At 41.5% G+C, this 27,892-nt stretch overlaps 1 protein-coding gene across 2 annotated transcripts in view; it reads left to right on the top strand.

Annotated features, from left to right (window-relative positions):
* Positions 1-27,892, top strand: part of MAPK4 (mitogen-activated protein kinase 4) — a 97,685-nt gene that overhangs the window by 63,722 nt on the left and 6,071 nt on the right. For both annotated transcript variants that reach the window (XM_026714125.2, XM_087927502.1), the window contains 2 exons: positions 12,584-12,728; positions 27,453-27,614. In XM_026714125.2, coding sequence (XP_026569910.1) covers positions 12,584-12,728; positions 27,453-27,614 — 307 coding nt within the window. The remainder of the gene's footprint in view (positions 1-12,583; positions 12,729-27,452; positions 27,615-27,892) is intronic.

Below are 27,892 nucleotides of genomic sequence, written 5' to 3'. Positions count from 1 at the left end.
ACGTTTGCGGCAAGGATTAAACAAAGATAGGGTGCCATACTGTGCTAATTAATTGCAGTGGGAACTGGATCCTTTGTGATATTTTTTCTTCTTCTCATCTCTTTCAAAAATGTGTTGTTTCTCCAGTAACGTTTAAGTAAATTCCTGCTCTGACATATTTATCCTGCCGAGTTATCAGACCTTTGTTGCTGAAGTACTCTGTATGTTAAGATTTCTTCCGCTGGGGCATTCATATCAGAAGATCATAGCATTATTTACCTTCTGCCTTGATGTCCCCATGGATGCTTTTTCCAAGAGGCAACTGGACTTGGACTTTCTGGTTTTTCTTTGAAGAGGTTTCACTTCTCATTTAAGAAGCTTCCTCAGCTTCTTGGAGGAGAAGCGAAACGGCTTCAGAGAAAAATCAGAAAGTCCAGTTGCCTCTTTGAAAAAGCACTTTTGGGACAGCCATCACGTGGCTGACCGAGAATCTCCATGGACTTCTGTCTTGATGTCCAAAAGGACCATAGGTGGCCCTTGACTTACAACCACAACTGAGCCTGAGGTTTCTGTAGTTCAGCGAGACAATTGTTAAATGAGTTTTGCCTCATTGTATGGCCTTTCTTGCCGCCGTTGTTAAAGGAACCACTGCAGTTGTTAAGTTGGTTGTTACATGGTTGTTAAGTGAACCTGGCTTCCCCACTGACTTCGCTTGTCAGAAGGTTGCCAAAGGGACACAGCAATGGTCATAAATGTGAATCGGTTGCCAAGCATCTGAATCCTGATCACAAGATCATGGGGATGCTGCAAAACTCATCACTGGGAAAAGGGCCACCCAGTCACATTTTTCAGTGCTGTTGTCACTTTGAACGGTCACTAAATTGAACTATTGTAAGTCGAGGACTTACCTGTATATAGTGCAACAGAATAGCACAGCCTGTACAGCCAGGGTTTTGGTCATTCTGGATGTGAGAGAAGGGGAAAATGGGGAGAAATTGGAGTTTCTCCACGCAAAGGTAGGATAGAGCAAATGTTTGATCAACGGATTTCCCGAGATTCTTTTGGTGAAAAAAATAAATAAATGTCTTTGTACCTAAAATCCAAGCTAGGCTGGGTGACTCAATTGGGCATTGGTTTCACTGACATTGACCCATTAGAGTAGGGGTGTCAATCTCGCATCGTCATGGAATCATCACGTGACTTATTGCAACTTTCCCCCCACTCCGTCATCAAACTGGGTGTGGGCGTGGCCAGCACACGACGCATCTGGCCCATGGGCCGTGAGTTTCACACCCCTGCCTAAATAAATAAATAAATAAATAAAGCCAAGTCTGTTTTGTTTTGTTTTGTTCTGCTCTGCTTCTGTTCTGGACTGTTGTATTCTGCTCTGCCCTGTTCTACTCTTCCAATCCTTGACTTGCATTGATTCCTGTCCATTGGTTGCCATAAATCCACGCAATATTATTTGGGATATTTTCATGGTTTGCCTTTTCCGTCTTCCTAGGGCTGAGAGAGAGGGACTGATCAATAGTCATCTAACAATCTGTTCACATCCAAATTAGGACTAGGCCTCGGGTTTTCCTTCTCCTTAATGAAATTATTTCTCATTTTTGAGTAGCAAAAACTGGAACCTGCAGGAAAACGTTGTACCCTGTTCAAGATGCCAGCTGTCCCTTATCCTGGACCCTCCATTCCTGGTTTCCTTTTCTCTTTTTCTCTTCCTCCCCCTTCCTCCCTTCTTCCCCAGTCTCTGAGCCCTTGAACCTCTCACCTCTGTTTCTTTTTTTCCTTTTAAAATCTTTTTTGTACCAGTAGTCCATGGCTTACAGCCATGGTTGAGCCCAGAATGTCTGTTGCTGAGACGTTTGTTAAATGAGTTTTGCTCCGTTTTACTATCTTTCTTGCCACAATTGTTAACTGAATCACTGCAGTTATTAAGTTAGTCACATGGTTGTTAAGTGAATCTGACTTTCCCGTTAACTTTGCTTGTCAGTGTTGTGGTTTGCCGGCAACCGGTGCAGACGGCAGCGGAATTGGACAGTGAGGAAGAAAGGGGACCAGTCAGGGAGTCTGGAGAGGACTTGGATGAGGATCCTGCATCCGATGCAGAGATGGGGCCAGGACCATCTGGGAGTGGGGTGCTGCCTTTGGAGCCTTCAGAGTCTGGCAGCAGCAAGGCAGAGGACTCAGGGGAGCCTGTTCCCTGTGCGCATGTGCGCAGAGCTGCTAGAAGGTGAGAGCAGCTGAAACAAAAGGGGTGACTTGGAAGTAAGGCTGGGAGGTCATTGCCCCTCCCATAAGGTATAAAGGTCAGGCCAAGATGATGAAACCTTTGCAGGAAGCAAAGTAGTTTGATCAATTCCGAGTCCTCCTTGAAGCTCTGTGTACTTTGGTTGGTTTTTTCTTGTACTTCGGTTGGTTTCTTTTATAATTAATTGTTTTTGGCAGCATCCCACAGAACTGAAAGTGTGTGCTTATCTTGGGGAACTATTTAAGATGAGTTCTGGCTGGGAATGAAAACAATTCCCAGCAATGCAATAAAATAGGTTTTGCTTTTAAAACAAGTTTGTGATTAATTACGTTTGACAAAGCCTGGATCAGAACAGTCAGTAAATTGCAAAAGGGGATCACATGACCCCGGGACACAGCAATGGTCATAAGTGTGGACTGGTTGCCAAGCATCTGAATGATGATCACTTGGCCATGGGGATGCTGCAACTTTTGTAAGTGCGAAAAGCAGTCATAAGTCGCTTTTTTCAGTTCCTCTGGTTACTAAACAAATTGTTGTAAATCAAGGACTACCTGCTGCCACGTCTCCTTTGCAAACCTCTGGCTTTTGCAGCTGAGGTTGAAGATGTTGTGGTCCGCCAGCAGCCAGCAGAGCTGGTGGCAGACTTGGACAGTGAGGAGGTTGGGGAGGCTCACGGGCCAGTTCTGGATTCTGGGGAAGGCTCTGACGAGTGCTCTGCGTTGGAGGCAGAGACGCGGCCAGGGCTGTCTGACAATTATCAGCTCTCTTCAGAGTTGGAGATCGGTGGGGCAGAAGAATAGCTGGAGCCTGTTCCCAGTGTGTGCATGCGCAGGGCTGCCAGGAGAAGGGAACAAGAAACAAAGGTCAACTCGGGAGTAAAGCCACAGGTGGACGGTGAATGGCCCCTCCCATAGGGAATAGAGGAGCGAAAGGAGAGTGGTGTTTGCAGGAGACAATTAGTTCAATTCATCTGTTCCTGACACTTTGCCAAGTATTGTCTGCTACAGAGTGGCGTTTGGAAGATATTGGCCTGGCAACTCTCCCAGCTTGATAAAGGTCTGTAGTTGTGAAATCTCTTGAAAGACTGTTGGCCGAGACTTTGCTGGAGAGGCTTTATTGGGACGAGGAGTCGGCTTTGTGCTTTTGAGAAGCCTAGGTCAGAACAGAAGAATGAGTTCACATATGAACTGATGCTGCCTCCTGGTTCCAAAAAACAAAACAACACAAGTTGTATAATGTTGTGCAGGCTTCATTTATTTAAAGAGAGAGAGAGAGAGAGGGAGGGAGGGGAGAGAGGGAGGGAGGGGAGGGAGGGAAAGCATTTGAAATTTTTAAAATAGCAACAATAGAAGAACCTCATCTTTCGGTGTCTGGCTAAAGAAAGTAATGGCTTTAAACAGGTTACCATCTTCTCATCAGGGAATAAAAGATAATGATAGGAAACCAGCTACATGCTCCTGTGAGTAAATTACTACCTTTTTTGGAGCTCATCCTTGGGATTAATAACAGGGCCATGATGGAGATGTCAGCTCTCACCTGCCAGAAGCCGCATCCGACGTGATGAGAATGGCCTACCTTCTTTCTCAGGCAGCTTTGAAAATTGTTTTTATTTTTCTCCCCGGCACGCCGTATGTATGGGAGGAGGAGGAAAAAAAAAAAAAGGTCTAAAAATAAAGGTGAAATTCATTTTTCTTTTTTTCTTTGCTGCCATCAAGAACGAGGGGAACTGCACAGGGCTCGAAAACAGGAGACTGACTGCATGAAGCTGAGCTACCTTTGAGCACCGAGGATTCAGCTTTTGCCAGATGGCAGGGGAATTTCCAGTTTGTAGCCCGGCTGCTTCCTCTCACCACCAGCTGCACCAAGCTAGCGGGAGGGTGTTCCAGTTTTACATATTTACATTTTGTCTTCCCTAATTTAAGGAAACACGTCACTGCCAGTGGGAACGTTTCCTTGGGTCTGTGCGCTTCTGACTCCGTTTGCTTCGGGTTTTCAGAAACCCCTGAACAAAATGCTGAGTGTTTTGCAAAGACCTTGGATTGCCTTACTCCCTACAGGTGGGAGAGCCAAGAAGAGAATTGGGGGCTTAATGGAAAACATCCAATACAGCCCATTCCTCTCCCAACTCATCTCTTAACTCTGTGGTCAGCTTGCCTTGGTCAATGAGTATTGCGCTTTTTTAAAAATGGATTTTCTATTAAATACATTTCTTAGTACTTTATAAACATCGGGTTGTCTGGGTATTTAATTTGCTTGACTACAAATTACATTCTGAATCTCCACCCTTTTTTTGCCAGCCATTGGTAAAATAAATTCCATGTTTGATAATATTCTACGTCCTCTTTCTGCTTAATTTTCTTTTCTTTTCTTTTTTAAAAGATTTTTTTTTATTTTAACAACAAACAGACAAACACAAAACATCCAATAAAACCATCTTTCCATTGTACAGTGTGTCGGTTGGTACATATCTCTTGTGCACAGTATTAACCCCTCCTACCCTTAAATTAAAATTCATATTATATATATATCAGCTATCCATATCGTATTATATTGTTATCAAACCATTATTAGACTTTGATTATGTTCATATCATCCTTTTCGAGCAGATCTCAACTTAAGCAGATCTCTTTCTGCTTAATTTTCAATGTCCGTCTATCCCTTTCTGCCCAATCTAGTATTTTCTTAACTATTCCTTCATCTCGTGGAATATCTTCATTTTTCCAGTATTGTATTCTGTTGTATACTGGAATACAATACAATACTGTGCTTTTGTCCAGATGCACAAAAGCACAATCTATCTAATTGGTAAAACCCAAAATCAAAGCTTCAATTCCTGCACGCCCCCCAATCTCAAGCACAAAGTCCAGAAGCGGTTTCCAAGAAGAAACAAAACTACTGATTTTTTTTTTTTATCAAAGCAGTCAATTTAGTCATCTCTGCTAACTCCATCAACTTTTGAAGAACTATGAATGGTCACAACAAGATCAGTTCAGAGGCGGTATTCAGCAGGTTTTGACCAGTTCTGGAGAACTGGTAGCAGAAGTTTTGAGTAGTTTGGTTAGTCATAGTACCAAAGGAAAAAGAGGAGAATGAGTAAGAGAAGAAACCAACAGAGACAAGGAAGACATGGTTCCGCACCCCTCACCCAGCCTCTGAGTGAACAGTGGCATCTGAGTTTAAATAGTGCAGGTAGTCCTTGATTTATAACTGATCCAGTGATGGGATTCAATTTTTTTTAGTACCGGTTCTGTAGGTGTTGCTTGGTAGGCATGGTGTGGCTTGGTGGCTGTGGTTTGGTGGCCATGGCAAGGGAAGGATACTGCAAAATCTCCATTACCTCCCCACCCCACTAACCTGCTTTCCAGCTCCATTCTCCTGTGCAGGACAACCAAAGAAGACCCAGCCGATCAGTTGGGACTCAATGGGAGGCAGAGAATAGATGAGGGAGGGGCCAATCAGAGGTGGGATTTGCTGGTTCTCTGAACTACTCAAAATTTCCACTACTGGTTCTCCAGAAGTGGTCAGAACCTGCTGAATACCACCTCTGAACTGATCCCTTTGTTCATAGTTTTCTAGAAGTTGATGGAGTTAGCAGAGATGGCTAAATTGACTGCTTTAATAAAAGAAAGAAAAAAATCAGTACTTTTGTTTCTTCTTGGAAACCGCTTCTGGACTTTGTGCTTGAGGTGGGAAACAAAAATGAAGCTTTGATTTTGGGTTTTACCAATTAGATAGATTGGTTGTTATAGAAATGTCTAGTTTATACTACTATATTATGTAAACATAAAAGGTTGAGGTTGGATGTTACTATCTTATTCTACTGCACCCAAAGGAGTAGGAAGTCAATGCCTTCACCTTTCCCTCCCCTGTTTTTCTTACTATTTGTTTTTGTATTTTTTATATCTTATATAACAAACAAAGAAAAAAATAGTTATTATTGCAAAGTTCTAACGAAGTTCTAACCTGGCACATGACACAGATTTGAAGTTCCAGGGGTTGGGAGATACTCCCCTTCCCCCCAACCAGCAGTCACATATGACTGTACTTAGGACACTCAGCAACTGGGCTGTTTGCTGCATCCCATAGTCACTTGACTGCTTTGCAATGGCATTTATTATTGTTATTAATATTGGTTAATCTTTAGTGAGATTCACAGCCTTTGGGGCTGGTTGGTGGCTCAACAGCTCAAGTCCTAACCAAGAACCTAGGAACTGTTCAGGTAGCGTCGAAGCATATAAGCTGTTCCAAGTACGGTGGGTTTTTTTTTTGTAGAATCAGGGTATTCAAGTCTGATAAATTCAGAATTTCCAAATAACGAGGTAGCCCTTTAGGTATTGATCCAAGGGCTCCAATTGGGATAACACACGATTTCTTTTTCCAAAGTCATTCAACTTCGATTTGTAAATCCTGATACTTAGTGATTTTTTTTCTTGCTGCGTGTCTCCAATTTGTGCATCACCAGGTATTGCAATCTCAATGAACCAAGCCTTTTTCTTTTCAACTATTGTTATGTCAGGTGTGTTGCGGCCCAAGTGCCTGGCATTCTGAATTCTGAAGCCCCAGAAGATCTTGACTTTTTCACTCTCCAGAACCTTCTCAGCCTGATGTTCCCAGTAGTTGTTACTATACTCAAATCCAAATTTTTGGCACAGTTTCCAAAATAGTAGTAGTAATAATGATAATGATAATGATAATAATAATGATAATAATAATAATAATAATAATAATAATAATAATAATAATAATTATTATTATTATTTATATACACAAAAATGACAGTGTACACAGCAAACAAGGTGACTATGTTGGGTTTCATATCAGAAATCACTAGCCGAACACTGCCCAAGCGTTTAGGACTGTGCGATGTATTGGCGGATTATGTGAACAGATCCCAGTAAGGTAGCCTTCTGCAGCTGACCAATGGTGATTCTGTCAGTGCCAATTGTTTTTAAGTGCTTGTCTAGGTCTTTAGGCACAGCACCCAGTATGCCGAGCACCACTGGAACCAGCACGCCCATTTTCGACCACTTTTTCAGGATTATTATGATTATAATTATTTTATTTTATTATTGATTTTATTTTATTACATTTTTATGCTACCCATCCCCTTTGTAAGGTACTCATTTTGCTAAACCTCTTTCTTTTCCGAGAATGCTTGTGGTCTCCGTTTGGGGCAACGCACCTGGAATGGGATCCCAATGACATTGCCTGTGTGACTAATGCCACCATCCCCTTCATTTTATTAAAAGAAACTTTCTTGGAAAAACCGCAAAACCTGGCAGGTGCCAAGGTTGTGTGTGATCCACAGGCGCATTCCCAGCGTTTGTCGGAAAAAGAAGACTTTGTTTCGTTTTATGAATGAGTTCCTGGCAAAGAAGAAGGGATCCATTGAAACTCTTTTGATGCTGGGTGGTGTCTGGAAACCCATCATCGGCCCATATATGGTAGCGCTTTTTAGAATTTTTTTGTTGTTTTAGGGAACATTAGCAATTAGAATGGGAGGAGCGGGGTGGGAATCATAGCAAAGCTGCCTCGAAAAAGCTTTGGCTAAGCAGTCTCACTTACTTGCCAAATGCAGTGAGGGGAAAAAAATAAAATTAAGTAACTTTTTCAAAAGCAATGCGCAATGGTTGGTCATGCACAGTTATAAAGAATAAAGGGACAAAGGGAAAAATAGAAGTGGTGTTTTATTCCTCGGCTGTTGTTTTTTAATATGTTGTGATGTGAATTATCTTTAGTTGTACGGATGATTAAGGACGATTGGGTTTTTTTTTTTTTTCTCTCACCGGGATTTCACTTGCCCTCTGTTGAACCACAAGAAAAAAAAAATAGTTGGGACACATAAGATAAAAGCAAGATCTCTCTACAGGGGAATTATTGAGTCTGTCGCCTCTATAGCTGTCTGGTTCGGTTCTGCAACCCAACAAGACAGACACTGACTTCAGAGGATAATTAGGACTGCAGAAAAAACAATTACTACCAACCTGCCTTCCATCGAGGACCTGTCTACTGCATGAGTCCAAAAGGGGGCTGTGAAAATATTTACAGACCTCTCACACCCCGGACATAAACTGTTTCAACTCCTTCCCTCAAAACGATGCTAGGTTTGCACACCAGAACAACTAGAAACAAGGAAAGTTTTCCCCTGAACGCCATCACTCTGCTAAACAAAGACTTTCCTCAACACTGTCCAACTATTTACAAAGTCTGCACTACTATTACTATTAATCTTCTCATCACTCTTTATCACCCATCCCCTCCCACTTGTGACTGTATGACTGTAACTTGGTTGCTTGTATCCTCACTATATTGACTGTTTCCTATGAAACAGAGTTTCCTATGATTTGATTGCTTATTGTACCCTATGACTATCATTAAGTGTTGCACCTTATGATTCTTGACGAATGTATATTTTCTTTTACGTATACTGAGAGTATTTACATCAAGACAAATTTCTTGTGCGTCCAATCACACTTGGCCAATAAAGAATTCTCTTCTCTTCTCTTCTCTTCTCACTTTTAGGAGAGCATAAGGGGCAACCATGAAACTTAGCTTTTGGGTGACTGTGATTTTTGTCAAGGGAAATGGTTTGGCGCTCCCTCTTGGCTCGTGTGAAACAGCTCCTGCTGTCCTGTTTATGCACCCCCCTGCCAAGCCTTTTTCTCCAATATTTCTTCCTTTGGTGCAGCTGGGCTTTTGATCTTGCTTTAACTCGCACAAACACGGGTCGACCTTCGCACATCTCACCTGCTGATAGGGCCTACGAACTGCGTGAGTGTTTTGGGCGCCCCAAGATCTCGGAACGAGCTCACTTTTGTTGACCATTGGGCTGTTTTTTGTTTTGAAAGAGAGATCGGAAAAAATGCAGCTAGCGAATAAATATTTGTGATATATAACCCCCCAGACTGTTAACATCAAGTGTTAAGTCCAAGCTGCAGATCAGATAAAATAAAACAAGGGGCTGGAAGCTGCCCATAACTTCAAGGATGCTTGCGGTGGGAAGGGTTTTCTGCAGATCAGAAAAAAATAACAAAATAACAAGAGTTGGAAGGGACCTTGGATCCCCTGCTCCAGGTGGAGGTCCTCTACCATTTCAGACAAATGGTTGTCCAATCCACTTCTTAAAACCCCCCAAAGATGGAGAACCCACAACTTCCGAAGACAAGCCGTGCTGCCAATTCATTGATTTCACTGTCAAGAAATTTCTCCTTAGTTCTAGGTTGCTTCTTTGCTTGATTGGTTTCCATCCATTGCTTCTTGTCTTGCCTTCAGGTGCTTTGGAGAAAGGCCTGATTCTCTCTTCTCTGTGACATCCCCTCAAATACTGGAACGCTGCTATCGAGTCGCCCCTCAGTCCTTCTCTTCGTTAGACTAGACATACCCAGTTCCTACAACCGTTCGTTGTATGCTTTAGCTTCTAGCTCCTTAATTATTTTTGATAGTTCTGAAAGCCAAGAAATTTATAGGAATAAGTCCATGAAGCCACAGAAACCAAGACAGACGTTATCTTTGAAAGCTTCACTTAATAAACAAAGACATCGTTTTTCTCACATCTCTCTTGAGTTGCCATGTATGATGGTCTTGGAACAGTTGCTTTCAGACTTTTGAAAGCCTTTCCCACGGTGCCAACGAGCTGATTGTATAACTAACCATAGAACTAATTTCTGCTTTGTTTAACCTGCCAAGGGGCTATTATGAATCTGATGCTTCGTGTTTTATAGCACACGTTCTCCCAAGCTTGGTGTTTCTGCACTTAACAGATCCATTAACATTTCTTTTAAGGGGCTGATCCTAGATCACTTTCACAGCAAAGCTTTTCAAAAATTCGAAACCGGTCCTTGATGCTTGTGATGCCTTGACATCCACTGTGTTCAAGAGCTGAAGCGATTTATTTTGACATTCAGGTGTAATGTATTTGAAACCATAGGAAACCCACTCTTCCTCCCTCCCTTCTATCCATCCTTCTTCCCTTCCTCCTTCCCTTTTTTCTTCCCTCTCCCTCCCTCACATCCTTCCTTCCCTCCCTCCTTGCCTGCCTCCCTCCTTCTCATTCCCATCTCCTTCCTTCCTCCCTCCCTCCGTCCCATCCATCCTTTTTCCCTCCCATCCATCCTTCCCTCTCTCCCTCCCTCCCTCTCTCCTTTCTTCCCTCTCCCTCCCTCCCTCCCATCCTTTCTTCCTTCCCTCCCTCCTTGCCTCCCTCCCTCCTTCTCATTCCTATCTCCTCCCTCCCCCTCCCCCTTCCTTCCTTCCTTCCTTCCTTCCTTCCCTTCCTTCCTTCCTTCCTTCCTTCCTTCCTTCCTTCCTTCCTTCCTTCCTTCCTTCCTTCCTTCCGTGGCAGCTTTAAATCTATTCCTACATTTATTTGCAGGACTTCTGACTTATAGGGCTTTAGGTCTTTCAAAGGGAAAAGTAGCTTGCTAAATTTTTGTACTCCTCATAGGAATCGCTGGGATTTCTCCCCCACCCCAATATATAATCAGATAAACACACACAACATAAAGTAAGCATGTTTGTATGTGGGTTCATGTAGCAGGCAATTCATTTGTCCTTTGCATGGAATCAAGTGGGCTTTTCTATTTAGCGAGTGTGGCGAGGTTGGTGAATCTGAAGATCATTGTGGATCATTTCCAGACTGGTTTTTGAAGGATGGCAGCACAGAAATGCCCTCCATTTGAACTGTATTTTTTTTTAACCTGGGTCTTTTCGAAAAGCAGCGATGCGTGAAAGAGGATGTCTCCAGACAGCTGTTAAACAAAATTAGTTTTTCAGCAGAAGGCAACAGATTGTTCTGCTGTTTATCAATTAATGATGATAAAGAATGAGTTGTATTGAAATTATTGGTATAAAGCTGCAAGACAGAGGAAAACCAGATGTATTATCTTAGCCAATGCCCTAAAGCAGGGATCTCCAACCTTGGCAACTTTATGTCATGCCCCTATTAGAATCTGACTCAAAGGGAGAGGAGGAACAGAGGACAGGGTGTGAGTGTGGCTCGGGAGATTGTGGAGGAAACTGGGGAAGGGCACAGGCCAGCTTGGCATTCAGAGGAACACCCAGGCCCATCCCCTCTTCATCCTAGGGCACACAGGGAGGAGCGGATAAGGGAGAAATGTGAATGGTGTGGTCTACGGGGAAGGAAAGGGCCCTGATCCCCTTCATGGGCTGCAGCTGTGAGGACTGTTTAAAAGGACAAACTGTTCATGGCCCAGTGCTGGAAGCAAAGCGTGAAATAATTCTAGTCTTTCAGTTCTTATCTGAGTTCTGGCGTCCTTCGCAGTGTGCGTATTTCGATATCTGTGGACGTCTTGAAGCCCTTATTCTGCCTTGTCTCATTAATTGCTTCAGTATGGTTTGGGTTGTTTTTTCTATTTATAATTTATATGTATTTTGAGTTTGAACAGAATTTCTTCCTTTTCGCAACTGTTTGTGGGGGAGTTTTTTCTCCAGTCAATGATAATTGGACCTTTGAAGCCAAGTTGAAGGAATTAAAGGGACTTCCCCTGTTTTGGTGACTTTGTTGCTTTTGCATCCCACCCTGGGTCATCACACTTTAAGACTTGTGGACTTCAACTCTGTGTGTTGAAGTCCACAAGTCTTAAAGTTGCCAAGGTATACCCTGCCCTAAAGCTGCCCTAAAGCTTTATGGAATAACAGGAGAGAATCTTCTATGAGGTCTAACCATTCTTGTAAACCCGATATTCCTACAGTTGCTAATTAAAATACATGGTGCATTTGAGGTTCAAAGCCTCAATAAATCCTCCAGCAAATCTGCCACACAGGTCAACTCAGCTAGTCCTTGACTTACAACCTTTGATTTTAGTGACCGTTCAAGGTTACAACCGCATTGAAAAAAAAATGACTTTTACTACCGTTTCCCACACTTATGACCGTTGCCGCATCACACAATTAAAATTTGGATGGTTGGCAATTGAGTCACACCTACGACAGTTGCAGGTGTTCCCCAAGGTTCATGTGATCCCCTTTTGCGTCCTTCAAGCCAAGTCCAAGGGGGAAGCCAGGTTTCACTAAAGGACCATGTCACTACTTTAACTGCTTAACAACGGTGGCAAGGAAGATTGTAAAATGGGGCAAAACTCGCTTAACCATTGTCTTGCTTAGCAGGGAAAAGATTGGGCTCAATTGTGGCCGTAGGCCGAGGACTACCAGGATAGTTGTTTTGTACCACACCCTACCATGCATCAAATTATAGATGGATAGTCCCAAACGTGCTTTTTTCAGGAGGCCACTGGACTTCCGTGTTTTTTCTTTGAAGGCGTTTCGCTTCTCATCCAAAGAAGCTTCTTCAGCTCTGACAGGATAGTTGTCCTTATCTTTCCCTCCCTCTTTCAGGGTTACCTGTCCGAAGGCCTCGTGACCAAATGGTATCGATCTCCCCACTTGCTCCTTTCGCCCAACAACTACACCAAAGCTATTGACATGTGGGCAGCTGGCTGCATCCTGGCCGAGATGCTTACGGGAAAGATGCTTTTTGCTGGTAAGTCTCCAATTTTTATTTTATTTTTAATTCTTTTTTTTTATCAATATGCTTGGTTTCCCAATGGAGCTTTAAAAAACTCTCGCAGCTTTCTTTTTGTGTTGATTTTTTCTTTTAAAAAAAGGCACATCCAGGGAACAAGTGCATGGATTGTTTTTCCTCCCATTTTCATCTATAAAATGGCTGTGGCCTGTAGATCCGGATAAACATCTGGATATCCCATTTGTGTATAACGGGGGAAAATATATCTCTGCTCCTCCTCGTCTAGGAAATATCGAGTAGTCCTCCACGTACAACCACAACTCAGCCCGAAATTTCTGTTGTTAACTGAGACATTTTTTTTAAGGGAGCTTTGCCCCATTTTATGATCTTTCTTGCCACAGTCGTTAAGTGAACCAGTGGTAAATCAGTAAGACGGTTGTTAAGTGAACCTGCCTTCCCCATTGACTTTACTTGCCAGAAGGTTGCAAAGGGAGAATTACATGACTGCAACCGTCATAAATATGAGTCAGTTGCCAAGCCCCTGAATTTTGATCAGGTGGCCATGGGGAGGCTGCAAGAGTTGTAACTGTGAAAAACGGTCATAAGTCACATTTGTCAGTGCCGCTGTAACTTTGAGTGGTCATTATATGAATTGTTATAAGTCAAGGCTACCTGTAGTCCTCGACTTACAACCACAATTGGGGGCAGAATTTCCATTGCTAAGCAGTGTGGTTGCTATGTGAGTCACACCCAATTTTACCCCCTTTTCTGCCACAGCCAAGCAAATCCCTGCAGTTATTTATTTATAAAATTTATAGGCTGCCCATCTTACTTCCATACTAAATAGTACTGTTAATTATGTGGTGTTTACGCAAATCCAGCTTCCCTGATTGACTTCGCTGGTTGAAAGCCAGCTCGGAAGGCTGCAAATGTCGATCACATGCTCCCGGGATAATGCAACCATCATAATACACGCCAAGCACACGGATTTCAATCACATGACCACGGGGGTGTTGTAAGTGTGAGGAACAGGGCTGAAATGGTGTCCTCAGCGCCACTGTAACTTTGAACGGTTGCTAAATGAATGATTGCTAAGTCGAGGACTATACTTCTTCCTACCTCCGCTCTGAGCTGACATCATCCAACGTGCAGAAGCTGGGGAAGGAAGGAAGGAAGGGAGGGAAGGAAGGAAGGAAGGAAGGAAGGAAGGAAGGAAGGAAGGAAGGAAGGAAGGAAGGAAGGAAGGAAGGAAGGAAACAGTCCCTGGGTTGGATCCCTTTGTGGGTTTTTCCTTAGGCCATCTCTCAGCTGAACACTTAATTTCCCCCCCGTATTGTCTTACATCCAATGATATTTACCCATGTAGTATGTCTATATTGCTATTAATCTTATCGTGTTTTCCACTATTGTCTCCTATTGGTAACTTATTTTGATGTTACTTTGTTGTTTGTATATACATTGAGAGGTTGTGCTCTGGGGACAAATTCCTCATGTGTCCAATCACACCTGCCCAATAAAGCTGTTCTGTTCTGTTGCATTGCATTGCGTTCCATTACGTTCTGTTCCGTTGTGTTGCATTCCATCTTATTCCATTCCATTTTTCTCTTCTCCTCTCCATCTCTCCTGTCCTCTCCTCTCTCTCTACTCCAATCCTCTCCTCTCCATCCCATCCCATTTTTCTCCTCTCCCCTCCTCTCCTCTCCATCCCATCCCATGCCATTCCATTTTTTCTCCTCTCCTCTCTTCTCTCCGTCTCTCCTGTCCTCTCCTGTCCTCTCTCTCCACTCCAATCCTCTCCTCTCCTCTCCATCCCACCCCATTCCATTTTTTTCGCCTCTCCTCTCCTCTCCTCTCCTCTCCTCTCCCCTCTCCTCTCCTCTCCTCTCCATCCCATCCCATTCCATTTTTCTCCTCTCCTCTCCTCTCCTCTCCTCTCCTCTCCTCTCCTCTCCTCTCCATCCCATCCCATTCCATTTTCTCCTCTCCTCTCCTCTCCTCTCCTCTCCATCCCATCCCATTCCATTTTTCTCCTCTCCTCTCCTCTCTCTCCTCTCCTCTCCATCCCATTCCATTTTCTCCTCTCCTCTCTCTCCTCCTCTCCTCTCCATCCCATCCCATCCCATTCCATTTTTTCTCCTCTCCTCTCTTCTCTCCGTCTCTCCTGTCCTCTCTCTCCACTCCAATCCTCTCCTCTCCTCTCCATCCCATCCCATTTTTTCTCCTCCTCTCCCCTCCTCTCCATCCCATCCCATCCCATTCATTCTATTTTTCTCCTCTCCATCCCATCCCATGCCATTTTTCTCCCCTCCCTTCCCCTCCCCTCCCCTTGCCTCCCCTCTTCATGCCATCCCATTCCATGCCATCCCCTCCTCTCCATTTCATTTCATTTCATTCTCTCCTCTCCTCTCCTCTCCTCTCCATTCCTTGAGCTCTTCAAGAGACTCATATCCGTGTCTCTGTCAGCCAGACCCAAAACACAGAAAGTCAAGGACACGTCCTGGTAATAAGACATCACCCTGCCTGGTTTTCCACTCTGTTAATCATGATGCCTTCATTTTCCATCTGCTCAGCACCACTTTGGGAAGCATCGTTTATTTCTGCTGGGCAGCCAAGAGGAGCGTTGCAAATTGGTGTCATACCCTTGGACTGCTGCCCTGATAGCTTCTCCAAACAGCTGCTTTAATAGCCGTTCCAAATAACACATCCTCCCAGCTCTGGGATTCAAGTCAACGAGAGGCGGGGAAAGGATGCATTGGCTCATCAGGCCTGACTTAGTCGCCCTTGGACTGAAGTACAGCTTGTTGGGGTGTTGAGACCCATAGAGGAAGGGCCTGCGTTGTGTGTTGTTAGGGCCTGGATTACGGTTAGTTCAATGTTGCATTATGCTTGGTTTATGGAGGTTTTCAAATATTTCATTCCGTTGATCGTCTTTAGGCACCCAGAATCCATAGGTGAAATGGGCTGCCATGGAAAGTTTCTTAAATATTGTAACTAAGTAGACCAAAATCATCTAGGGGTGACATTATAGCAGTATGCCAATATTTGAGGGGCTGCCACAAAGAAGAAGGGGTCAATCTATTCTCCAAAGCACCAGAAGGCAAGATAAGAAGCAATGGGTGGAAACTAATCAAGGAGAGGAGAAGGTTGGAATTAAGGACAAACATGCTAACAGGGAGGACAATTAACCAGTGGAAGAGCTCGCCTCCAGAAATCGTGGGTGCTCTATCAGTGCAGGTTTTTAAAGAAGAGAATGGACAGCCACTTGTCTGAAATAGTATAGAGCAGAGGTCCCCAAACTTGTAAGACTTGTGGACTTCAACTCCCAGAATTCTCCAGCCAGCGAAGAGAATTCTGGGAGTTGAAGTCCACAAGTCTTACAAGTTGCCAAGTTTGGGGAACCCTGGTATAGAGTCTTCTGCTTGAGAACCTGGATTAGAAGGCCTGCGGGTTCCCTTCCAGCTCTAAAGTAAAGGTGAAGGTTCCCCTCGCACATACGTGGTGGTTGTTTCTGGCTCTAGGGGGCAGTGCTCATCTCCATTACAAAGCCGAAGAGCCAGTGCTGTCCAAAGACGTCTCCGTGGTCATGTGGCCGGCATGACTAAATGCCGAAGGTGCATGCAGTGCTGTTACCTTCCCACCAAAGGGGTCCCTATTTTTCTACTTACATTTTTTACATGCTTTTGAACTGCTAGGTTGGCAGAAAGTGGGACAAGTAACGGGAGCTCACTCCGTTACACGGTGCTAGGGGTTCGAACTGCCAAACTGCCGATCTTTCTGATTGACAAGCTCAGCGTCTTAGCCACTGAGCCACTGCTCTATTCTATTCTAAATCAAAAGTGATCATTTTAAGAGCCATAGTGGCGCAGTGGTTAGAATGCAATATTGCTATCTTACTCTGCCCACAGTCAGGAGTTTGATTCTGAGCGTCTCAAGGTTGACTCAGCCTTCTATCCTTCTGAGGTAGATAAAATAAGGGCTCAGATTATTGGGTCACTCTGTAAACCACCCAGAGAGCACTATTAAAACACTATGAAGTGATATTGATATTGATATTTATTTGTCAATAGCTTACAAGATAATAGGTATAAGTAAAAACATAGTTATGAATACATGGATACATATAAGAAAAATAAAAAATATATAAAAGAAACAATAGGACAGGGATGGTAGGCACGTTGGTGCACGCCCCCTACAGACCTCTTAGGAAAGGGGTGAGGTTAATAGTAGACAGTCTAAGGTTAAATTTTTGGGGGTTTGGGGAAGAAACCACAGGGTCAGGTAGAGTATTCCAGACATTGACCACTCTGTTGCTGAAGTCGTATTTCCTGCAATCAAGTTTGGTGCGATTAACCTTGAGTTTGTATCTATTGTTTGCTCTTGTGTTGTTATGGTTGAAGCTGAAGTCTTCATTGACAGGTAGGACATTGCAATGTATGATTTTATATACTATACTTAGATTAGACTGAAGGCGGCATAGTTCTAGGTTTTCTAGGTCTAGAATTTCAAGTCTGGTGGCGTAAGGTATTCTGCAACGAGTAGAGGAGTGGAGAACTCTTCTTGTGTCTATAAGTCTGTAAGTCTAAGTGCTATTGCTATTTTATAAACTTTCAAACAAAGTAGTTTACGTACCTTGCTAGAAATATTGGGTCACAGCTGGAAAAAGGAGCTTTCGATATTTATTCAGGACTTGAGTGCATTCCCTGCTGTTACTTAACAAATAAATAAAAAAACCCTCTTCATTTTGTGGTTGGCCCAAGTGTGACTTTCGTTCTTCTTCGCTGTGTTTGTTATTATTCTAAAACCTCCGTTGCTTATTTTGCAATCCTGCAAAATTTTCAACACCTTGGGAAGCAGCTGCATGCAGCTTCCTTAAATAAATAATAAGGTTAATTAATAATGGATTTCACATCCTGTTCTTCTAAAATCATCTCAGGAAGAACTGGTCGGGTTGAATTGTTGCTTTCTATCATTGAGAGGCAGTGGCGGGGTTCAATTTTTTTTACTACCGGTTCTGTGGGCCTGGCTTGACTTGGTGTGGGCATGGCTTGGTGGGCATGGCAGGGGAAGGTTACTACTGCAAAATCCCATTCCCTCCCCACCCCACTAACCTGCTTTCCAGCCCCGTTCTCCTGTGCAGGGCAATGAAAGAACACCCAGCTAATCAGCTGGGACTTAGGAGGCAGAGCATACATGGGGGCGGGACCAGTCAGAGGCGGTATTTGCTAGTTCTCCGAAATACTCAAAATGTCCGCTACCGGTTCTCTAGAACCGGTCAGAACCTGCTGAATGCCACCTCTGTTGAGAGGTGAGTTGGAACCTCAAATCATATGGGTCGGAGCAGGGAAATGTGGAGATTTTGCCAACTATAACAAAGATTTTTCCAGCTTGTAACAAACTCAGGCTGCAGCTCTTCACTAGCATCTGTTTGAGGAGTAACTGAAAGAATACAGGTCATCCACGACTTACAACCTTCCATTTAGCGACCGTTCAAAGTTACAACGGCACTGAAAAATGGACATGGCCATTTTTCATGCTTTGCAGCATCCTCACCGTCAGGTGATCAAAATTCAGACGCTTGGCAACTGGCTCATAGTTATGACGGTTGCAGTATCCCGGGGTCATGTGATCTCCTTTTGTGACCTTCTGACAAGCACAGTCAATGAGGAAGCCAGATTCATCTTAACCACCACGTTACTAGTTTAATAACTGCATTGATTCACTTAACAACTGTAGCCAATAAAATGGAACAAGGTGCACTTAAAAACTGTCTCATTTAGCAACAAAAAATATGGGGGACAATTGTGTTCATGAGGACTGCTTGAATTACGAATGCTTCCTATGGCCACTGCCGGTACTATAAAGCAGTGTTTCTGAACCATAGCATCTTTACGCTGCGTGGACTTCAACTCCCAGAATTCCCCAGCCAGCACAAGCAGAATTCTGGGAGTTGAAGTCCACGCAGCGTAAAGTTGCTAAGGTTCAAAAACAGTGCTATAAATAAAGTATTGGGAAGAATTCCAGAAACCATGCACTCTTTTCCCTATCTTGTTCTGTTTGTTTGTTTACTTACTTACTTTTTGTTATTAGTTGCAAAGTCATGTCCGACCCATCGCGACCCCATGGACAACGCTCTTCCAAGCCTTCCTGTCCTCTACCATCTTCTGAAATCCATTTAAGCTCATGCTGACTGCTACAGTGACTCCATCCAGCCACCTCATTCTCTGTCGTCCCATTCTTCTTTTCTCTCAATCTTTCCCCGCATTAAGCTCTTCTCCAGTGAGTCCTTCCTTCTCATTAGATGGCCAAAGAACTTGAGTTTCATCTTCAGGATTTGACCCTCTAAAGAGCAAGGAGTTGATCTCCTCCAGGATTGACTGGTTTGATTGCTTTGCACTTCAAGGGCCTCACAGGAGTCTTCTCCAGCACCATAGTTCAAAGGCCTCCATTCTTTGGAGCTCAGCCTTTCTTATGGTCCAACTTTGACAGCCATGCATTGCAACTGGGAAAACCATAGCCTTGACTATACGCACTTTTGTTGGCAGAGTGATGTCTCTGCTTTTTAGTACGCTGTCTGGATTTGCTATAGCTTTCCTCCCCAGGAACAAGGGTCTTTTAATTTCTTGGCTGCAGTCCCCATCTGTGGTGATCTTGGAGCCCAGGAAAATAAAATCTGTCACCACCTCCATTTCTTCCTCATCTATTTGCCAGGAATTGAAAGGGCTGGATGCCATGATCTTAGTTTTCTTAATGTCAAATTTCAACTTACTTACTTACTTACTTACTTTTGGCACTTCTTAGGATCTTGGGTTGCCTTTTCGTTTGCAGATAATGCTTGTTTGCGTAAGGGTTATATATAAAAACAGTGAAACCACACTCAAAAGTTGGAAAGCAGATTTATTCTGGCTCTCTGCATAAGGGGTTATGTCTACTTGTTGTTGGAATTCATTTTCAGTAGGCTTATTTTCTGATGAATCATCTAAGCTTCTTGATCTTATTGCATCTTGAGATGGTTAATTAATTCAGAGAAGGGCAGCAAGGATGATCAGGGGACTAGAAAATAAATCCTGCGAAAGGGCTTGAAGGAGATGTATAGCTTTGAGATTGAAAACAGCAGGGGCCTCATAACACTCTTCAAACACTTGAAGAGAGGTCACAGAGAAGATCAAGACTGATGGTTTGTTTATCAATTCTAAAGGACGGCATAGAGAAAAACAGATTCAAAATAGAGTTTATTTCAATGGAACATTTTCTAAAAATCCTATCACTTATGTAGGCCGGTGTTTCTCAACCTGTGGCCCACAGACTTCCTGAAGGGGGCAAGATGTCATCTCAGGGGGCAGAGGTGGGCTGCACTTGTGTTAACCGGTTTGCTAGTTGTAAGCATGCACTGTTTTATTTTATACTAGCTCGATACCCGTGCTTCGCTACAAAACTAGGTGGTTGGGCTTAGTTTTGGGGGAGGAAAATAAGGGGGAAAAAATTCTGCCTCTGCCTACCAGCATCCATCGGTATTCATCTGGTGTGAGAGTTGAGAGTTGTTTGGAAACAGTATTTGCTGTGTGAGCAAGGAGACAGCAAGGAGCCTGGGTGTGGCTTAGTTCAACTGTTTTGTAGTAAAGCTGCTTGCTGCTGTGAAACTAAAACTGAAACTCCTCTCCTCTGCTTGTGTTTTGCATTTGGAACAGATTTCTTTTCAGGTGGGGAGGGGGAGTAGAACTCCTTAGCATCAGAGCATGTTAATAATAATATAGGAAATACTAATGATGCTCTGATGGTCATTTCGAAAAACCCTTTCTTAGTGAACAACTAGAAGTCAAGAGGAACATACGTGCCAAATTTCAAGTTTGTAGGCTTTATGGTTCTGGAGATTTTGTGATGATGAGTGAGTGGTATTTCGCTTATACTGTATATATATATTGATTGATTGTATTGTGATTTCTTTGTTTGAATGCTGAGAGCTGTCCAGTGAAGTCAAGAGTTCGGTGACATGCAAGTTTAAATAATAATTAATAAGAATAATGATAGCCAGATAACAATGCCAAATCCAGTCTAAACATCTGGCTGATTGTGTGACAAAGCATAATAATACAGTATTTAGCACCATAAAACAACAGCATCTGCCTATCGCAGTCTGTGCTCCGCACATCCTAGGTTGTTAGGAAGAACTTGATATGCGTGAAGGCCAATACCAGCTAAAAACAGCTGTGTTTTTACATTGTGAGGAAGAGAGGAAAGAAAGAAGGAGAAGGAGAAGAGGGAGGAGGGGAGGAGAGACAGCAAAATGTAAGAGGAAAAAATTTACAGGAAGAAGAAGAAGAAGAAGAAGAAGAAGAAGAAGAAGAAGAAGAAGAAGAAGAAGAAGGGGAGGAGGAGGAGGAGGAGGAGGAGGAGGAGACAACAAAACATAAAACATAAGAGAAAAAAATTGCAGAAAATCTGAAAATCTGCAAATAGAATTAGAATGACCATGCTAAAACATCTGAAGCACCACTTGAACACTAGTGGCATTGACAAAATCCCCATCAGTCAATTGCAAAAGATAGCTCTGTTTGGAACAGCTTACATCCTGCGACAATACCTTTAACACACCACCAACATCTGCCTATACCTAGTCCTTAGGAAGGACTCGATAGATGGATTAAAAAAACCAGATCTAGTCTAAATAACTGGCTATGTCCAACCATAATGATACCAAAACAAAACGGATTCCTGACAACACAGAAAATCATTTTCCCCGAAACAGGGAGATTTGTTGAACTAGATCACCAATCATCACCTCTGACACAATTAAAACTTTTATTAATATCAGACTCAGCCTTTAGGAGTGGGAAGCCCCACTAATTTAAAGACTATGCTGGCTGCATCCTTCATTCAGCTGCTGAAAGTCTGTGCTGATTTGAGATTGTTAATAATTTAAGCTACACTAATGAGATTTCAACAGCAACAAAACAAATACGCAGTCTTTTTAAGGGTGCTTTGCTCCCACTTTAATTTGAATGCTTTAGCTAATGATTTCAGAAATAAGAAATGTGGAATGAAATTAAATTTCCTCCTGGACACAGTTTTATCCTTACTCATGACTTGTAATTATTTTCTGTTAATAAATCGCCTCCCTTATTTTTTAGCCCTTTAGAGCAGAATATAATCTTGCTTTCCAGAGCTAATAGCAACTAGGTTTTTTTTGTTTTTGTAAGCAGTTTGCAAAGAGATTGTGCAAGACAAGATATTTATGTAACTCTCTTATCCATGGTACCCCCCATTTTGGTGGTAGCTAAAAATATTCCTTCGATCCTTTTTGAAGCACAAATAGCCCTTGTGGCCATTTACTTATTTTAGAAAATGCTCCTTAATTGATACGTGCAATGATTGTACTCCTGCCTTCATTTTGTCCCTGAGCACCAATAGCTAAATTTGGAAAGAAAAGCTATTTGGGGGGTGGGGGTAGGGTGGTATCAAATTCTGTTAGGAGAAATATTTATTTCTCAGCTCCAGCAATTAAATATTAAAATGTTACTTTCTATCTTACCATTTTTACATACCATTTTCCCCCCAGCAATTTTTCTTCAAGATTTCATGGAGAAAGTCACTTTACCTGATAAAAAAAAACCCGAGTTGTTAAACCCACAAGGTTGCAGCTACTATTTTGATTTTTTTGGTGGTGGTGGGGAGACGGGGACTGTGCCAGCTATGTAAAAAGTGGGGAATGGCCAAAACCAGACTTTCCTGTTCTTGACCCCTTTAAGATATATGGACTTCAACTCCAAGAATTCCCTAACCAGTAGCTGGCTAGGGAATTCTGGGAGTTGAAATCCACATGTCTTGAAGTGGGTAAAAGCAGGAAACCCTGGTGAAGACGAAAAAGGGATATGAGTCTCTAAATTGCAAAATCTTCCTTTACATGGTTGATTTCTCCGAAATCTATTCCTAACAGCCTTCCACTCTGAATACTTATAACTCAGATGCTGGAGTTATAGAGAAACATGCAAGAGGGAAGACTTGTGAGGTAAATCTTCCCTCTTGTATATTTCTTCTTTTCTCTCCTGCTATAGCTCACGTGTTGTTGAAACTGACTGAGTCCAGGCCTTCTTTCAGGATATGTCCAGGCCACACGCTTAACCAGATTAAACATAACTTGTTGAAATTGATTTTAACTCTTTTTTGTTTTAGTTTACTTTGCCAAAATTTCATAGACTCTATCCCTTTCACTTCATTGATGTTGTGATAGAGGTATTCCTCTGTTGAGGTAATTCCCTGTTAGGAGAATGAGCGCATACAGGGAGACGTATTTGAGAGAAGTGTTTGAATAATACACACACAGCACACAGATACACTGTACAGTAAATATAGGTTTTTACTTCCAGAAACGTTTAAGCAAAGTTCAAACACAGTCCAAAGTCATTCACAGGTAAAATCAGTCAGTTTTCAGTCCAGGGATAATCCAATAACAAAGTCCACTATCAAAAACAGTTCAGTATCAGACTTACATCAAATCCAGGAATAGCAGTCAATTATGAGGAACGACAATACTCTCCAACAGAAGGAAACAGAGACTCACTGAGACTAAGACTAAACAACCCAGGTTTCTGGCTCCATCTTATGGCCATTTGAGAAACCACACCCAATTACATTTTTAGGATTCTCTTAAAGAGACAGTATTAAAATGTTTATCCTGGTTTATATATTTTCAACCCAAGTAACTGTTAGGTGACTTACATTCCTAACATCCTCAACTTAACAACCACAGTGGAGCCTAGAATTTATGTTGCTAAGTGAGAAATTTGTTAAGTTGAGTTTTGTGCCATTTTACAACTTTCCTTGCCACATTTGTTAAGCAAATTACTGCAATCGTTAAATTAGTAACACAGTTGTTAAGTGAAGCAAGCTTCTCCATTCAATTTGTTTGTCAGAAGGTCGCAAAAGGTGATCACGTGACCCCAGGACATAAATATGAACCAGTTTTGAAATGAAAAACATATGATCATGCTGCAATAGTCATAACTGTGAAAAATGGTCATAAGTTCACATTTTTCAGTGTTGTTGTAACTTTGTTCTCATAAGTTTTTTTTATTTTTAAACATACATCAATATCATTGCATGGACAGTGTGGTGTCTGAGTGTCATTGATTTTTTTTTAAAATAAAAGTTTTATTTAAGTTTTTACAAAACATACAAATACAAATAAAATATCTTTTTTTGATAACAGCATGCCCCTGGGTTATCACTTCTCCATACAGACATAAACTCAATACATATTTATTTTATACATTCTAATCTGTATCTTATAACTATTTTCACAATTTTTTCAATAGCTTTTCCCTTTCTTTACTTCCTGTAGCTTTATTTTAAATTATCTCATTCCTTTCTTAATTCAATTACATATCTTTTTCTAATTTTTAAAATCTTTCTAATCAATCTTTTTATACTTTTGTCTGTCTTGTTTACAATTTCATATTATCTTTTCTCATAAAACAAATTTTCCCCTGTAATTTCGAGACTGGAGTGTAACACCTTTGTATCTTTTTTCAAATCTTGTTTAAAAATTTAAGTTACACCTTTACAGTTATAACATTCATTTTCTAACCTCTATTTTATAACACATACTTATTTTTGATTGAATTCTGCTTGGTACATTCCCTTAAAAATACACACTAAATTCTTAAAAGAAAAAAGTATATATGTATATATATTTGTTTTCTGATATATATTTGTGTATATATATGTATAACAATAATAAATGGAATAATTATTCTATTCAAGTACAGCTCTGCCATTAATATTAATAACCATCTTTTACATTTCTATTTCTTTTAACAAACATTACCTAGTAATATCAGTTGTCTTTCACTTTAATCATCTATATTTCATATTTTACTTATTACTGTCTTTAAATAAAAAAACAAACAATAGTTATTAACAGTAGTCAATAAAGTTATTATTCTTATTCAATTTCATCTTGTCAACTGATAAAAATATTCCATGTTTCTTTTCAGATTTTTTAACTTTCTTTTTAAATCATTGAGAGACTTATTCTCTTTACAAACAAATATTCCACTACGCATCAATATATTTTTTTTTCTATCACTTTAATCATCTAACATATTTTCTAACCCTTTTCTATTTCTAATATAACAATGCTATCCCATGCACCCTTGTAGAATCCTCTCCTTAAGTTAAATTTTAACCATTGTCTTTGTGTCTTTTAAATAGGTTTATACCTTTAATTCTTGTACGCGTTTCCTGTACTTCTATATCTTGTTTCTGTTCTTTGTAGCTTCTTTTCCTTTCCCTCTTCCCTCTCTTCTTCTCCCTCCCCCTTTTATTCCCTTTTCTGATTCTCCCTTCTGTGATCCTCCCTTCTGCTTCTTCCTGATATTTACTTTTCAAATTACCCCTTTTTTTGGTTGTTGCTTCAATGCTTAAGTTTTTAACTCCCTTTCCCCCCTTTCCCTTTTTTACCGCACTTAAAATTGCTCGGTCATTAAAGATGGCTTCTTCGTTGTCCCACCCTTCTTATTCTGCCAGCGTTTCTTGTTTTTCATAGTTCAAGATCTCCATTTCTAAAAATTGAAATACAAAGCCAAAAGTTCCAGGTGTCATTGATTTTGATGCAAAAATAATATTGATACAGATGAAAATTACATTAATCCAATTGACATGGTTCTCATGTTATTATACATATTTGTGTCAGCCCGTAGTCCTCCATTCTTCAGTTATTCAATATTTGCTACATTCTTCTAATAATAGTAACATTATTCTTGAGCACACCTGATCACACCCTTTTTCAAAATTTGATCTTAAACTCTACCATTCATTTTAAATGTGTTATGCAAAAATATGCATAATAATATTCCCCCTATTCCTAATTACTTAATCTATTTTAATTCTTAGTACAGCCAATCTCATTTTTAAAAAAGATCCTTTTTATCCATCATCTCTCATCCTCTTAGAAGTTTCACTTCTTCTCTTTTTAACTCACCTCCCATACTCCATTGGATCATTATCTACATCGTTTGTATACAACCCAAGTGGTGTTGTAACTTTGAATGGTCACTAAATGAGTTGTAAGTTGAGGACTACCTGTGTACGGTTTGGATTTAGGAAATGAGTTAACACAGTAATTGAACAGAGAGTGTTGGGTGAAGGCAATGGGCAATGTGTAAATGCAAGGATTTGCTGCTATCTCACTGTGTTGTTTGAATATTAAAGATTGCCATGTCCATTGCGTTTTTCATCGTTTGTTACAGGAATGTCCTCAAAAGTAAATTATTTACTGTATCATTTCAGTGCGATTAATCTACCAAAATACCTACTCAGTGTGGCCAACAGCAAAAGGATTTGAGCAGTTCTATTGTTGAACTGGCTAACTAGGGTTGAAAAAGTCACGACTGATTTTGAAAAATACAGAGACCCACTGGAGTTGTAAATTGTATCACAAAGGTTATTTTTTTTAAAAAAAGAACAATTCAGAAGACAATAGCAAATCCTTTCTTGTTGTTTTGCCAAAAAAATTGCACCAATCTGTCGTTCTTGGTTACCTGGAATCTGGTTTTGACTCAAAGAACATGGTCCTTTTTGGAAGGAGTATTTTGCATACACATAAGAAATTGTGGCTACCTTTCTCCCCCTAGTGGTGAACGTAGGCAAGTGAGATTTGTCTATGGATATTCTCAGTCATACAGGTCATGGTTGCCGTAAAGGTGTTTTTTCAAAAGGCAAGTGGACTTCCTTTGTTTTTCCTTGAAGAAGTTTTCCTTCTCATCCAAGAAGCTTCTTCGGTTCTGAAGGTTTGAAAAAGTACCTTTGGGACAAGTGATATTTCTGACAACGTAGGGTTCTTCAAAGTTGGTGACTTTAAGATTTGCTTAAAGACATACTGGCTGAGGAATTCTGGGAGTTGAAGTCTACAAGCCTTAAAATAGCCAAGTTTGGAGACCTCTAACTTAGTCCATTGGTGACAATTAAGCACATTGAGAGAAGAGCAACCAGGATGATTAAGGGACTGGAGACTGAAACACATGAGGAACGATTGCAGGAACTGGGCCTGGCTAGTCTAGTGAAGAGAAGGACCAGGGGAGACAGGAGAGCAGTCTTCCAATATTTGAGGGGCTGCCACAGAGAGGAGGGGGTCAAGCTATTTTCTAAGGCAACTGTAGGCCAGGCAAGGAATAATGGATGGAAACAAGGAGAGATTCAACCTGGAAATAAGGAGAAACTTTCTGACAGTGAGAACAATCAACCCATGGAACAGAAGTTGCCCTCGGAAGGTGTGGGAACTTCATCGTTGGAAGTTTTCAAGAAGAGACTGGACTGCCATCTGTCAGAAATGGTGTAGGGCCTCCTGCTTGAGCAGGGGGTTGGACTAGATGACCTTCAAGGTCCCTTCCAACTCTGTTATTTTATACTGTCAACATGTGATTGCAGCATTATTACCCCATGTAATGCTGTGTATTTTCACTTCCATGCATGATCATTTGGAGGATATAATGTGAGAAGGACTCTTTATCGTAAAAAGACCAGAGAGGTATCTCCCTTTTGGGGGGCGGGCAGGATGGATTGCATTGGGTACCCTCCCCCCCCAAAAAAGGCAGAGCTACAGTAGAACAGAAAAGTGCTTGGAGCCAGGACAAAAACCAATATTAAATAAGTTCGCTATAACAATGAAACAAACGTTGAGTTGTTTAGGTGAGTGAGTTCTCAGACTTGTAATATCCCAAGAGCTACCAGTTGGTCTTACTTGTTTAGGAAGCCATGAGTTGGAGCAGATGCAGCTCATCTTAGAAACGATCCCAGTTTTCCACGAAGAGGACAAGGAAGAACTTCTCAAAGTGATGCCAACTTTCATCAATAGCACCTGGGAAGTGAAACGGCCCTTACAGAAGCTTCTTCCTGAAGTCAACAGCAAAGGTAAGGTGGCTTTGGGATTTGGTGGGAATCACTGGGATGGGGTGGTTAAACATCCTTAGCCTTTTTGGGGTCCATAAACATTATACAGACTCTTAATGAGATTCCATATTTCTTCATTCATTTCCACGATCAGCCAACAGCTTTTTTTTTTTTTTTTGAGAATAATTCTCTGCAGTGATGGGAATCAATTTTTTTTTAAAACTACCAGTTCTGTGTGTATGGCTTGGTGGGCATGGCGTGATTTGGTGGGCATGGCAGGGGAAAGATACAGCAAAATC

This window comes from Pseudonaja textilis, chromosome 2 (genome assembly GCF_049901715.1).
Source record: "Pseudonaja textilis isolate UNSWEBS1 chromosome 2, rPseTex1.2, whole genome shotgun sequence".
Taxonomy (NCBI): Eukaryota; Metazoa; Chordata; class Lepidosauria; order Squamata; family Elapidae; genus Pseudonaja; species Pseudonaja textilis.
This window is presented reverse-complemented; position numbering and strand designations above follow the sequence as displayed.